Source organism: Onychomys torridus, chromosome 14 (assembly GCF_903995425.1).
Source record: "Onychomys torridus chromosome 14, mOncTor1.1, whole genome shotgun sequence".
Classification (NCBI taxonomy): domain Eukaryota; kingdom Metazoa; phylum Chordata; class Mammalia; order Rodentia; family Cricetidae; genus Onychomys; species Onychomys torridus.
Window position 1 is genome coordinate 76,354,734 of NC_050456.1, and position 12,567 is coordinate 76,367,300.

The 12,567-nt window shown below is 51.5% G+C and overlaps 1 protein-coding gene across 1 annotated transcript in view; it reads right to left on the reverse strand.

Annotated features, from left to right (window-relative positions):
* The window catches only part of Begain (brain enriched guanylate kinase associated), a 34,396-nt gene extending 31,815 nt beyond the window's left edge, over window positions 1-2,581 (reverse strand). Inside the window, exon 1 of the mRNA XM_036205871.1 lies at window positions 2,455-2,581. Within this exon, the coding sequence (XP_036061764.1) occupies window positions 2,455-2,496 (42 nt within the window). The 5' untranslated portion in view covers window positions 2,497-2,581. The remainder of the gene's footprint in view (window positions 1-2,454) is intronic.
* Window positions 2,582-12,567: the final 9,986 nt, after the last annotated feature.

Here is a 12,567-nt window from a genome sequence, read left to right on the forward strand (position 1 = left end):
TGTCAAACTCTCTACAACTCTACAAACTCCCATCAATACATCATCACCTCCCATCTCTATCACTTTCTGCAGGCCTGCTGTCTCCCCTCCACTCCATCCCAGGATGCACCACCAGTGGCGTGACTTCGGATCTCTTCACTCGTCCCCCTACCCCATCTCCCAACTTGGTTCAGAGCCCATTGACCCGACGCAATCACAGCTCCCTAGCTCAGCCTAGAGGCTGGGTAGCTGCTGCTTTTCCACAGGGGATGCCCTTAGAGACACCATCCTGACCTCCAGGCTCAACTAGTGAGGCACAGAAATACATTCTCATCCTCTGCTAACACTGGCCAGGGACCACATCTCTCACTAGAGTGTGAACTCCTGAAGGCCGGTTTATCTAAGTGATAGTATGTGTCCAAGGAAACAATACAAGGTGAACAGAGAATGTCCCAATTCATTCACTCATCTGTCCATATTCTTATGATTGACCCCAGGGTCAGCGCTGTCCAGCTGGAGTCACCAGTCACCTGCTGGGGGCCTGCTTTGGGTCACTCTTCAGGCTGTGTCAGGTACTTGGTTTCTATAAAAGTCTCTATAGGGGTCTAGGACCTTGCCAGAGGTCACACAGCAAAGCACTGGTAGAACAGGGACTAGAACTCAGGGCTTCAGACTCTGTCTAGAGTTTTCCATCAGTACCATGACCAGCTCTGAGGATGGGAGCAGAGAAGGGAGCCTGGAGCAACTGTGGACCTACACAGTGAGCTTCGGCTCTCTGAACGAGTGACCTGTGTCCGAAGGACTACCCTGGCCGTTGACTGCCACGGTTCATCACGACGCCCTTCTCACTCCTCCCTGTAAGCATTGTTCCTCTACCCCAACACTAACTTCACCTCCTCCAGCTTAGCCCGTGGGGCTTCTCCTAGGAGTTGTGGGGAATTCTTGTGGACTGTCTCCAAGTCACGGAATTGACAGCATGGATTGATGGGCCGCTGTTACTCCTCCCCATCCACTCACTCAATTCACGGATTCACCCATTCATTCTTCGAGGTGCTGCTGGAGGGAGGGTGCTGATACTACCCAATACACAGTCAGTATTCTATAGATGACAGCCACTGCAGGTCAGCCCGGTGCTCAAGGCCTTTGAGGGCAAGTAACTAGAAAGTTCCCGTCCAGACTGAGTTCTGCTCTCCGGGCCCCTGCGGGTCCCTCACCCAACCTCTAGCCTGTGGGAAGCTCCTACAGACCACGGCCCCCTGCAGCCCTGCTTCCCTAACTTCACTTCCTAGGTTTGAGCAGTTCCAGGTTTTGTCATACAGAACAGGCTGCAGGAATGTACACATGTGAGACAGTAACTTGGGAGGGTCCTTGGTGCTGAGAAGCGGCCCCTCGGCCCGCGCCTGCATCTGCCACTGCTCGCTTTTCAGAGCCGCCCTGATTATAGTGAGATGAGATGTGAGAAAATTAAGGGTTTGCAGGAGGCTGCCGGGCCCTGCCGCTGCCTCCCCGCCCTGCTTGTCACAGATGCCAGGCAGAGCCGCCCCCAACGGCCACTTGCCCTTGTGGGCTGCCCAGACACAACACAGTGGATAAGGGGCTTCCTCCTAGAGACCTTCTTATAGCCTGGACTCGTGAGTAGCAAAGACCACTTGCTCCTGGCCAGTGGAGGAACTGGAGCCCAAAGAACTGAAGAGACCATCCCATGGCCTCCAGGGGCCCCGGGGTATTGGGACCTCTGCATAAGACAGTTCATGAAGACGATGCCCCATCACTGGTGGGCCACCCCTGGCCATCAGGGCTGCACACCTGCATGGCTCACTTCTCCTGCAGTAAGCCCTTGCTCCAGGGGACTTTCCTGGCTCCCATCCTGCTCACTCAGGAGATTTTGGGATGTCGCCCACGCAGCTCCTGCCCCAGAGGAACCTCACTCTGATGGGGTGGGCACACACGAGGAATGAAACACCTCTAAACCAGGCAGGAAGCGGAAATGCTAGGGGCAGAAATTCCCAGCCAACGTGCTGGGGCTCAGTGAGCAGGTCATAGCCTGCAGAGCGGCCCTGCCCCAGCCCCTGCTTCCCTAGCCTCAGTTTCCTCGCTTGTCAGTGGAAGGGCTGCTTGCGGCCTGCTAAGGCCGCCTGAGATGAAGGTGCCCGAGGCTTGCGCGGGCCCACGCACCGCCCACGCTCGGGAACCAGCCCCTGTCCAGTCTCCTTCCGGCTCTGCGGCCTCTCTGCGGCCGCCCCCCTTCCCCCTTGCGGGGTGGGCTCAGCCAGGCCCCCCCACACCCGCCTTCCGCACGTCCTCAGGCCGCACGCGCACAACAGCCGCGGAGGCCCATCCGCCCCGCCCCGCGCCAGGGCCCCGGGCCCCAGCGCCACCCAGGGCCGCCGCGGGCGCGCGCAGGGACCGCCCCGGCGTGGTGCCCGCCGCCCCGCCCCGCCCCGCGCCCTGCCCGCCTGGCTCCCGGGTACTCACCGCCCGGCGAAGCCGGCCCGGCCGCCGGCTGCCCGTCCACATGGCCCCGGCTCTGCGCGCCCGAGCCCGCGGCCGGGGCTCCCCAGCGCCCCGCTTCCCGCAGGGAGCGCCCGCCCCCCGCCCCCGGCCCGGCTCCCCGCCAGCCCCGGCCCCGCGCAGCCGCGGCTGCTCCGGCGCTTCCCCGCGCCGCGCCGGGCTGGGCGCACGTGGTGGGCGCGGGGCGCACAGGGCGCGGAATGGCGGCGCGCGGGGTGAATGAGTCCCGCGCATGAATGGCGGCGAGCATGAATGGAGCAGTGTGGGGCGCACTGCCTGGGTCAACTTGCTGGGGGGCTTCGGCATTTAGTAGGCACCTGCTGTATACCACCTAGCCCCGCACGGGTCCCTAGGGACTAACTTTGCAGCAAGAGACAGGTCACTGCCCTCAGGGGGGCTTACAGTTTACAGTTGAGGAAAGTGGCTTCCAAGAGTGTGGCCTGTTCTCCAGGCTTCTGCCAGTGCCTGGCCCCCATCCCAGTCAATGACTCCTTAAACTGTTACAGCCTTCCCGCCCCTTTCCCAACCTGACCTACAGTAAATCTGTGTGTGTGTGTGTGTGTGTGTGTGTGTGTGTGTGTGTGTGTGTTTTGGGGGGGGAGGGGGTCCTTTCTTTCCAAGAAGTAATCAGAAAGGGAAAGTGACTTTCAGGAGGGCCACGGTGGCTGGGGTGGCGCATCCCTCTTCCCTTTCCCAGTAGCGTTCAGAACTTGCCCGATCCTGGCCCTGGGTGAGACACTCTGGCATAGTGGTCTGGTGGTCCCAAGCAGACTGGAATATGAGTGGAGGCCAGCATAAGTCCTGAGAACTCCAAGGTCTCCCTGGGGGGCACGTCTGCAGTCCAGCAGCGGCCAGCATATGAAGGGAAGACACGTGGGACCGGGAAGGATCTGGGTTGAGAGAGCAAGGCAGCAGAGCCTGCCTTTGGCCTTCCTCAGGGCCTGTGGGCTCAATGGTTCATGGCATGTTAATGGTTTCCAAACACAAGGCAGAGAAGAGGCTACTGCCGGTGAATACAGCATGTATGTTGGTTTTGTACTGTGGTAAAATATGCATGTCAAGAGTCGCCATTTTAATCACCTTTAAATGTACAGTGCAGGGGCAGCTAATACATCCGTGCTGTCATGGGGCTGTCACCACCATCTACCTCTCGGTCTGGTGTGCTGTGTACATTACAGCTTCTTCTTTCTCCTTTAATTAGGGGGGTAGCTGGTGCGGTTAGGCGCTGTGACAGTGCAGAGAAAAGGCGCTGATGGCCAAGAGAGAGGAGCAATAACGGAGTCTCTAGCAGGGACCGGGCAGACAGGGGGGTAGAAGTTTCTCACTGTCTTCCCTTCCCCCCAGCAGGTACCAGGGACATTTTTTGGGTAACAGGTGCAGAAGGGGAGGTGCAAGCAAGCCTCAGGATGCCCTTCCTGTCTCTAGGAGCATGGAGCACAGTTGGGACAGGTACGAGAAGGCAGAGACAGCCTGTAGATAACCCCTGACTCTACTCGCTATAAACATGTCCTTTGCTCTGGGGACCTGGGTTGCCCCATCCTAAGTAGAGAGGTATCATGGCCCACCACTCCTGATCTCTGAGGTCCTGACAGAGGTGGAAGGGCCCAGCCTGCTCTTAGGGTCCTACTTCCCCATACACCCCCCCCACCCCCCCCCCCCCCCGTGCCCCGCAAGGCCTGAAGGGAAAAAACAAAGAACACAGATGCAGTCCATGGAACAGGGCTCTGTCTGCGTTTCCTATCCTGGGCTGTAGCTCTTTCCCTAGAGATGAGTCCTGCTCAGATGAAGCCAGAAAGTTCTCCTCCGCCCTGCCTCCTCTGCTGCCAAGGCACAGATGGCTGGGGAGGAGGGGGAGGGACTGGTGGCTCCTGCCTGCCATGCCCAGGAAGCCTGCAGACTCAGGCCAGGCTTGCCTGGGAAGGCTTCAACCAGCCCTGCTCTCAGGTGGTTCCTAAGGTCTTATCCCACCCCTCCCCGACTAGGCCCCCTTCCTCTTCCACCTGTGGTGGGGAGGCAAGAAGAAAGCTGGCCCTGGCTGTGGGCCTCTCTGTCCCTGTCATGCTCCATGTGGGAGGTAGTACTAGTCCCCTTTACAGATGGTGTCGCTGAAGCTTAGTGGCCATGTCCCTCCCCAAAGGCCACTACCAAAGAGGAAGCTGATCAAGGATTTGAGCACATGGTTCAGTCTGGCCCAGTGCTTCTCATCCATGTCTGACCTTCCACAGGACCCTCCCCCAGGTGGAAGAAAGCTCCAGGGTGCCACCTGAAATACCCCAAAGGTGGCAGAGCCCAGGGCCTTTGTGTTCAGGGCAGCAGAGCACAGCAACCCAGCAGGATTTCTAGAGGAGGCCTGTCTTCAGCTAGGGTGGGAAGAAGGGATAAGGTTGCTAGCTGGGGAACACTGCCCCGTGTAGCAGAGTGTTGGCCTTGGCACTCACATCACCTTCCCAGATGTCTGAACCCTAGAGTTCCATACCTGCCCCCTATACTTGTGACATCTAGGAAACAGGGTGGGGGCTGCTCCCTCAGCAGTGTCCCTGCTGGGTTTGGACAGTCACAGAAGGGTCCCTCAGGAAGCATTTGTCTCAGTGAGACCTCTGTTCTTCCGTGGTTCCTCCTCTTCCTCCCTGACCACTCACTCACTGCTGTGTCTACATACCTGAGACTGTCACAGAGTTGCATCTTCTACCACACTGTAAGTCTGCCAGGCAAGTTTCCTACTGTCTCCCTTGTCTCCAGCAAGGAGCCTGGTTCCCAGGGCAGCCCACCTCAGGCACTCCAGCCACAGGCTCACAAAGCCTTTCTGTCTCATAGCACATCCAGGCTGCGCCTCTAACCCCGTCCACCCACAGGCATGCTTACTGTATCCTGCTCAAACAATAGGCAACATTCCAGGAAGAAAGCTCCAGTGGCCCCTGGAATAGTGGGGTGGGGCAGGGCTACCTGGCCTCAGCTCTGCCCAGATCCCCAATTTCTGGGCCTTAGGAGTTGCTTGACTTTCCATTCCAGCTTCCAATACCTTCATATACTCTTCACCCAGCAAGAATGTGGCCCCTTGTGGGTGTGTGGTTTTCCTAATGTCCCTGTTCTCTTCATTCCCACACAGGATGGCTAGTCAAGGCCTTAGTGACCTAAGTCCCCCTCATGGTCATTGGCCAGACCTCCAGCCTGGGCCTTGGGAGACCATGGCCATGTTTCTGTTCTCTCTGAGTGTCCATGTTTCACTTTTGGAATGGGTATCCACCTTTGTCTATGCACTTTCCCATATACTGTTCAGAAGACACAGTGAGTGGATAGGGCCTGGGCAAGATTCACCCTGCAGGAAGAGTGTGCAGTCTCAGGCAGGGGTCACACTGCCCGGAGACTCGATGCTGGGCAGAGCCAGTGTGCCAGGCACGGACTCCCCACCGGGACGCAAGGTGGCAGCAGGGCCACAGCCGGCGGGACATGAGCAGGCTGCCCTTGTTGAAAATAGGAGCTCTGAGGCGGCCACCAATTTTCTTCACTCCACTGGGCAGGAAAATGATCTCTGCCGGTTTTGTGCGTCCCAGCCAGTATATGTGACTGTGAGAGATCTAGCCTGACAGCCGTAGGAGTTTTGGAGTTGTGCTGGGGACAGGACTAGCCTACTCCAGTGGGACTGGATGGCAGGAGGCAGAAAGTGTCTCTTTCTCTGGGCACTATACTAGGGACCCCCAATCAGAATGTTGGCTTCATTCCCAGATTCACACACCAGGAGAAAGGGCCCCAAAGGAACTCCCTAGAAGGGGCTCCCAGGCACACGGCTCATGGAGACACCTTGGAAGGGGTTACTGGGATTGGAATCAGCAGTGATCTGACCGCCCCATGCCCAAGCTCTGTAATAACCACTAGTCTCAACAGATTCAAAACAGTCAGGGGTGGCAAAGGCCAAGGTCGTCTCTAGCAGGAGGGGCTGACGGTGTGTTTACCTCGGAGCAGTTTGATCTGGGGATGGGGACACAAATAGGTGACTCCACCCACCTTTAATGTTCTGTGGCCAGAGCTGAGGCTTAGAAGCCCAGCGTGCTTGCTGTTCCTGTGAGGCCAGAGGTCTGAGCAGGGCGGGAAACACAAGTGAGGTGGGCAGTGTTCCCATAGAACACAAGACCTTCTTCTCTTAAAAATGGGACAGTTTGGGAGAGAGAGAGAAGGAAGAGAGAGAGGAAGCAAGGAAGGAAGAGAAGAGAGGAAGCAAGGAAGGAAGAGAAGAGAGGAAGCAAGAAGAGCTTTTGGTGGCTAGAGGCAAAGAGTTTCGCTGCAAGTAGTGACGGTCCCGGCGCTAGAGGAAACCAAGTGTCCAGCTGTGAAGGGAACTGCTGCTAAGCTTCTCCCAGGATCCATGGGCACTCTTGAGAGGTAGGCTGCTTTGCATGAGGATCTGCCTGTTCCAGGTTCAGCCCTGCATTCCACTCCCTCTCACAACTGGTCTCCCTACACCGGGGCCCTAGGGCCACCTGGCTTCCTGCCTCTCCTTGACACCTCCATTCTTGCCTTTCTCTGGCTGGTCGTGGACCTCGAGGGACAGGGGAGCCCGAGCTTGGAGCTTGCCAGGCCTGGCCTAAATTCTGAGCTCAACTGGTCCATCCTTGCCCGGGGGTGGGTTTCATGGTATAGAGAAAATGGTCAGAAGAAAAACGGGATTTCTTGGATCAATTCCAACTTAAATAAATAAATAAATGAAGAGATTAGGGAGAAGTTTCAGGAGGTAAAGTACTTGCTCCACAAGCATGAATGAGGACACGAGTTTGGATCCCCTACAGAAAGAGTTGGGTGCAGTGGTACACACCTGTTAATCCCAGCACTGGGGAGGTAGAGATGGGCAGAGCTCTCAGACTCACTACCAGCCAGTCTGGCTGAATCTAAGAGCTTCAGATTCAGTAAGAGACCCTGTCTCAAAAAAAAAAAAAAAAAGTGGGGAATGATTGATGGAGACACTCAAATCCACCCCTGGCCTTTTGTACATGTTTAAGCACCCACACATGTGTGCACAAGAACATGTAAACACATGTATACCACACGCACGCACGCATGCACGCACACACACAGCTCCTCAACTGTGCCCATGGCTCACTGTGCACACACTTTCTATGTCACCCCTACGTACATCACCTCTCCTCAAGATGCTCATGTTATTTCAGTTGGCAGCCGTAACCCCCCCTTCTCCACAAAGCTATCTGTTATCAAGACAGGAGATGGAGACTGTGGTAGCCCTTCTGCATCCCAGTGTGCCTAGGAGGCTGCATGGACGGCAAGGCTGGAAGACAGTGGCTCAGAAACAGGCTGAGCCCATCGGAAGTCTTTTTTTGCTGTGCGCATTACAGCTTTATTGAGGCGTGAAGTACACAGCTCATAGTTACAGTGTAACATGATAAGTTTTGACATATGCAGATGCTGAGAAACCATCACCACAATCAAGAGAACGTGGATTTCCATCAAATGCAAGTATTTTCTGGTGCTTGTAGTAAACCCCCTCCCTCCGCCCCAGCAATAGTACTGATCTGCCTCCATCATTGCACATTACCTTGCTTGGTTTAGACTCTTGTGTAAGAGGAGTCATATTCTATGTGCTCTTTGTGTGTGTGGTGTGTGTGTGTGCGCGCACGCAGGGCATGAACCTGAAATTCACCCAAACATGTGCCTTGATAGCTCACCCACCCTTTTTAAACGGTGATTAGTATTCCATTAGATAAGCTATTGTTTCTAAAATGTATTCATTTATGAATGGACACCTGGCTTTTTCCAGTCCTACTTTGGCTACTGTAAACACAGTCACTATGACCACCCATTCACAAATCACTATGTGCAGACACAGTTCTTTGATTTCCCTTGGGTAAGAACCTTGGAATAGAGCTAGATCACATAGTAGGTGCTATGTCCAGAAACTGCTATGCTGTTTCCCAATGCTGGAGGCATCCTACATTCCTGCCAGCAGAGCTTGAGTGCCCAAGTTGCTCCATATACTTGTCAACTCCCAGCATCTTCTTTTTAGCCACCTGATTTCAGTTCTCATTTTCCAAAGAACAGCAGACACAAGGGGAATCCACTTCACAGGTCTTTTGCCTGTGTTTTAATTGAGTTGGTTGTGTTTCCATTACTTAGTTGTAATGCTCCTTATATATTATAGACTTTATGAAGTCTTTGGTTTGCTGTTTCACTTTCTTAAAAGTGTCTTTTGAGGGGAGAGCTTTCATGGTGATATGTCCAGTTTCTAATAATTTGTGTTAAGACATCTTTTCTAAACAATGACTGACTGTAATTGGAAGTTTTCCTGTGTCCCAGCCAGCAAGTCAGGACAGATCTATCAAGACAATCGCCGGTGTTTTCTGTTTCGTTTGTTAACATGTTGGATTCCATGAATTTTCAGTTGTTAAAGGATCCTAGCATGGCTGAGATAATCTCCTCCTTCAACATGATCATTCTTCTTGTATTCTATTGCTTTCAGTTTGAAAACACTTGTGTGCACACACAAGTGTGTGTGTGTATGTGTAGGGAGGCTAGAGGGCAATCTTGGGTGCTATTCCTCAGAAGCTGTCTACCTTGTCCTTTGAGACCAGGTCTTCCACTATATCCTGGGACTTTTCCATTTGTCTAAGCTGGTTGGCTGGCCATCCTCAGGGATCCACCTGCCCCCACCTCCCCAGCTCTAGGATTATAAGGGTGCAGGGGATCAAACCTGCATCTGAAGCAAGCTCTCTACTAACCCATCTGCCTGTCACCCTGGCCCCTGATACGCAAATATTTTCTTAACATTTTTCTGTGTCTGTTCTGTAGCCTCCTTCTCTGTAATGTTGCTGTCTAGCTTTGGTACTGAGATAACGTTGGCCTCAAAAAACCAGTTGAAAAATTTCCTTCCTCTTCCACTTTTTGAAATTGTTCCAATAGAATAACTCCCATGTCTTCATTAAGTCTTTGGTAGTTTTGCCAGAAAAGTCATCTGGATCTGGAAATTTCTTTTTTCTCTCAGATCTTGCAGTTTGCTGCCTCAGGTCTTGAGGAGCTTTGCAGTTCTTTTAAAAAGAAGTTTTTCAATTAAAATATAATTACATCACTTCCCCCTTCCCTTTCCTTCCTCCGACCCTTCCCCCTACTTCCTCTCAAACTGATAGCCTCTGGAAATTTCTTTGTAGACATTTTAAGACTAAAAATGCCATTTCTTTAATGAATGTGGGTTGGCTATGAATTCCTTTAAATCATTTTTTTCCTGGTTCACCTAAGGTATGAAATTTGCCAGCATGAGAAGTTGTTTAAAATATTCCCTTGTTATCTCTCCACATCTGCAGGATCCACAGTGTCCCAGCTCTCCCCAGTATTGGTACATTGGTACTGGTGATTCATTCTCCCCCTCTCTCCTCCTCCTCCCTCCTCTCCCTTCCCTGTCAGCAATGACAACAGTCAATTTTATTGATGACTTCTCTGTTCCCCTCCCCCCCTCTTTCTCGTCCCCCCCCCCCCCCGTGGTGCTGGGAATAGACCCCAGGGTTCTCACATCCTAGTCAAGCCTTTTGCTGTTGCGCTATACCCACAACTTCTTGCCCCTTAAAACCAACTTTTGGTTTAACTGATTTCTCTGTTGTTTTGAGTTTTCTATATCATTGACTTCTGCTCTTACCTCAACTGTTTTTTTTTTTTTTTAAATCTGTTTACTTAGGATTTTTTTATTTGGATGGAGTGTGGGGAGGTGAAGACTTAGTTTCATGTAGCCTAGGCTGGCCTCTGACTCACCAAGTAACCAAGGTTGGCCATGAACTCCCAATCCTTTTGACTCTGCCTACCAAGTACTGTGATTACACACTATCACACCAGGCTCTCTTTCTTCGTTATCATATAAGCACTTTAGTGCTATCATGTTCCCTAAAATCATTACTGTAGCTTCATTTTTGTATGTCGTGTTTTTATTATTTCCATGCAAGAAAACATCGCCTCTAAATGTGCTTGTTTTTCAATGTAGTATTTTATTAATTTTTTGAGAGTTTAATACAATGTGTTTTGATCATATTCATCCCCAAAGACTCTCATTACTCACTGAGTTCAATTTGTGCTGCTTGTATACTCCCGGGTCCGCGGCCATCCATGAATGCATGGTTCTGTCAGGTCTGGGAAACACTGCTTTCCCTCCAGTCTTCCACAACTTCTGACTCTTACAGTCTTCAGCCCCTCCCCTTCTGTGATGGTCCCTGAGCCATGTGGGGGTTGGGGGAGATGAAATAGATGCCCCTATTTGTGGTTGAGCTCTCCATGGACACTTGTTTTCAGTGTTTTGACCAGTGTTTTAAGTTTCTGAGTTAACCACTGTCCACTACACAAAGGAATTTCTCAGATGAGGTCTAAGTGGCATCTACCTCAGGGCATGAAGATACAATTCAGGGTATGATTTGATTCCGTGTTTATTTAGTGGAATAACAGTAGTAGGTTCACCCTGTGAGCTCCCCAGTCATGGGCTGTTGACCAGATTCACAGTAGCAGACATAGAGAAGGATTTAAATCAAACCAGAAGGCAGTTGGTTACTCACATAACATTTGGGCCATTATTGTACCCATGATTGTATCTTGCCACACTGGTGGTTATTGTAGTTCACAGTGTTCACAGCTGGGTAATACTGGTAATGCCACCCCACTCCATAGCCTGTATAGCATCTGCTAGTATTGTGAAAGTTATCCAGTCAGGAGAATGCTCCCTGGTCACTGCCAACTTGATTTCTTCATGCCTGGTGGTCTCTTCAGCAATAGGATATTACCATCAAGTTCTGGCAGGCAACCAAGAGAAATGGCCATAGACTTTATTGGGTTGGAGGAAAGTGTCTCCAAAATATCTCTGATCAATAACTGGAGGTGAGGTATCCCACACTCAGCACTGGACTCCTTGTTTGGCACCCCTTGGCTTCTAGCAGGACTACAATTCCCTGTGTAGGGCAACTGCAGCTAGATTTTAAAAAAATATTAATATCTATCTATCCATCCATCCATCCATCTATCTGTGCATCTATCTCTGAAGCTTATAAAATAAAATTATAAAATAAAATATGGCTTTTTACCATCCTTGGTGTTAGGCACTTCCCCCCGCCCCTTCCTCAGCCATTCCTTGCCACACTTAGACCTCTCCCCATTGTTCTCTCTCCCCTCTCCGTATCACCTATGTCCCCTCCCCACTCAAGAGCTTCTTTTCCACTCCCCACCAACCATCCTTTCTAGTTTCCTGGATCCCACAGGCACTCCGTGTTAAACACACAGACCTAAAGATGCAATGCCAAGCTCCACAAATTCATGAGAACATGTGACATTTGTCTTGCTGGATCTGGATTACTGCATTCAATGTAATGTTTTCTAGCTCCATCCATTTACCTGAAAATTTCATAATTTTGTTTTTTTCTTTACAGGTGAATACAATTCCACTGTGTACAGGTACCATCCGTCAGCTGGTGGACACCTAGTGGGATTCTGTAAATTCATCAGCTGGTAGACACCTAGTGGGATTCCAAGTCTTAGTTGTTGTGAACAGAGCAGCTATGAACAAGGATGAGTATACACCTCCATAGTAAGGTATTGGGTATGTTGTGTAAATGTCCAAGAGTGATATAGCTGGGTCATATGGCTGATAGATTCCTAATTCTTTAAGGAACCATTGTATTGATTTCCATAGGGGCTGCATCAGTTTTCATCTCCACTAGTAGTGTACGAGGGTTCCCCATTCCTCAGATCCTCACCAGCATCTACTGTCTTACATTTTCTTAATCTTGGCCATTTGGACCGGGGTGAGATGAAATCTCAAGGTAGTTGCATTTTCCTGATGGCTAAGGATGTTGAACACTTAAAAAAAAAAATCTTAGTCATTTGTATTTCCTCTTCTGAGCACTCCCTATTCCATTCTGTAGCCCACATTTTAATTGGGTGGCTTGATTACTTGGTGTTTAGTTATTTGAGTCCCTTGTATACTCTACATACTGACCCTCTGTCAGATGCATCACTGAAAAGGGCATTTCCTCCTCCATCTGTGGTCTCTTCAGTTGCTTAACAGTCTCCATGCAGCGCAGAAGCTTTTTAATTTCACAAGGTCCCACC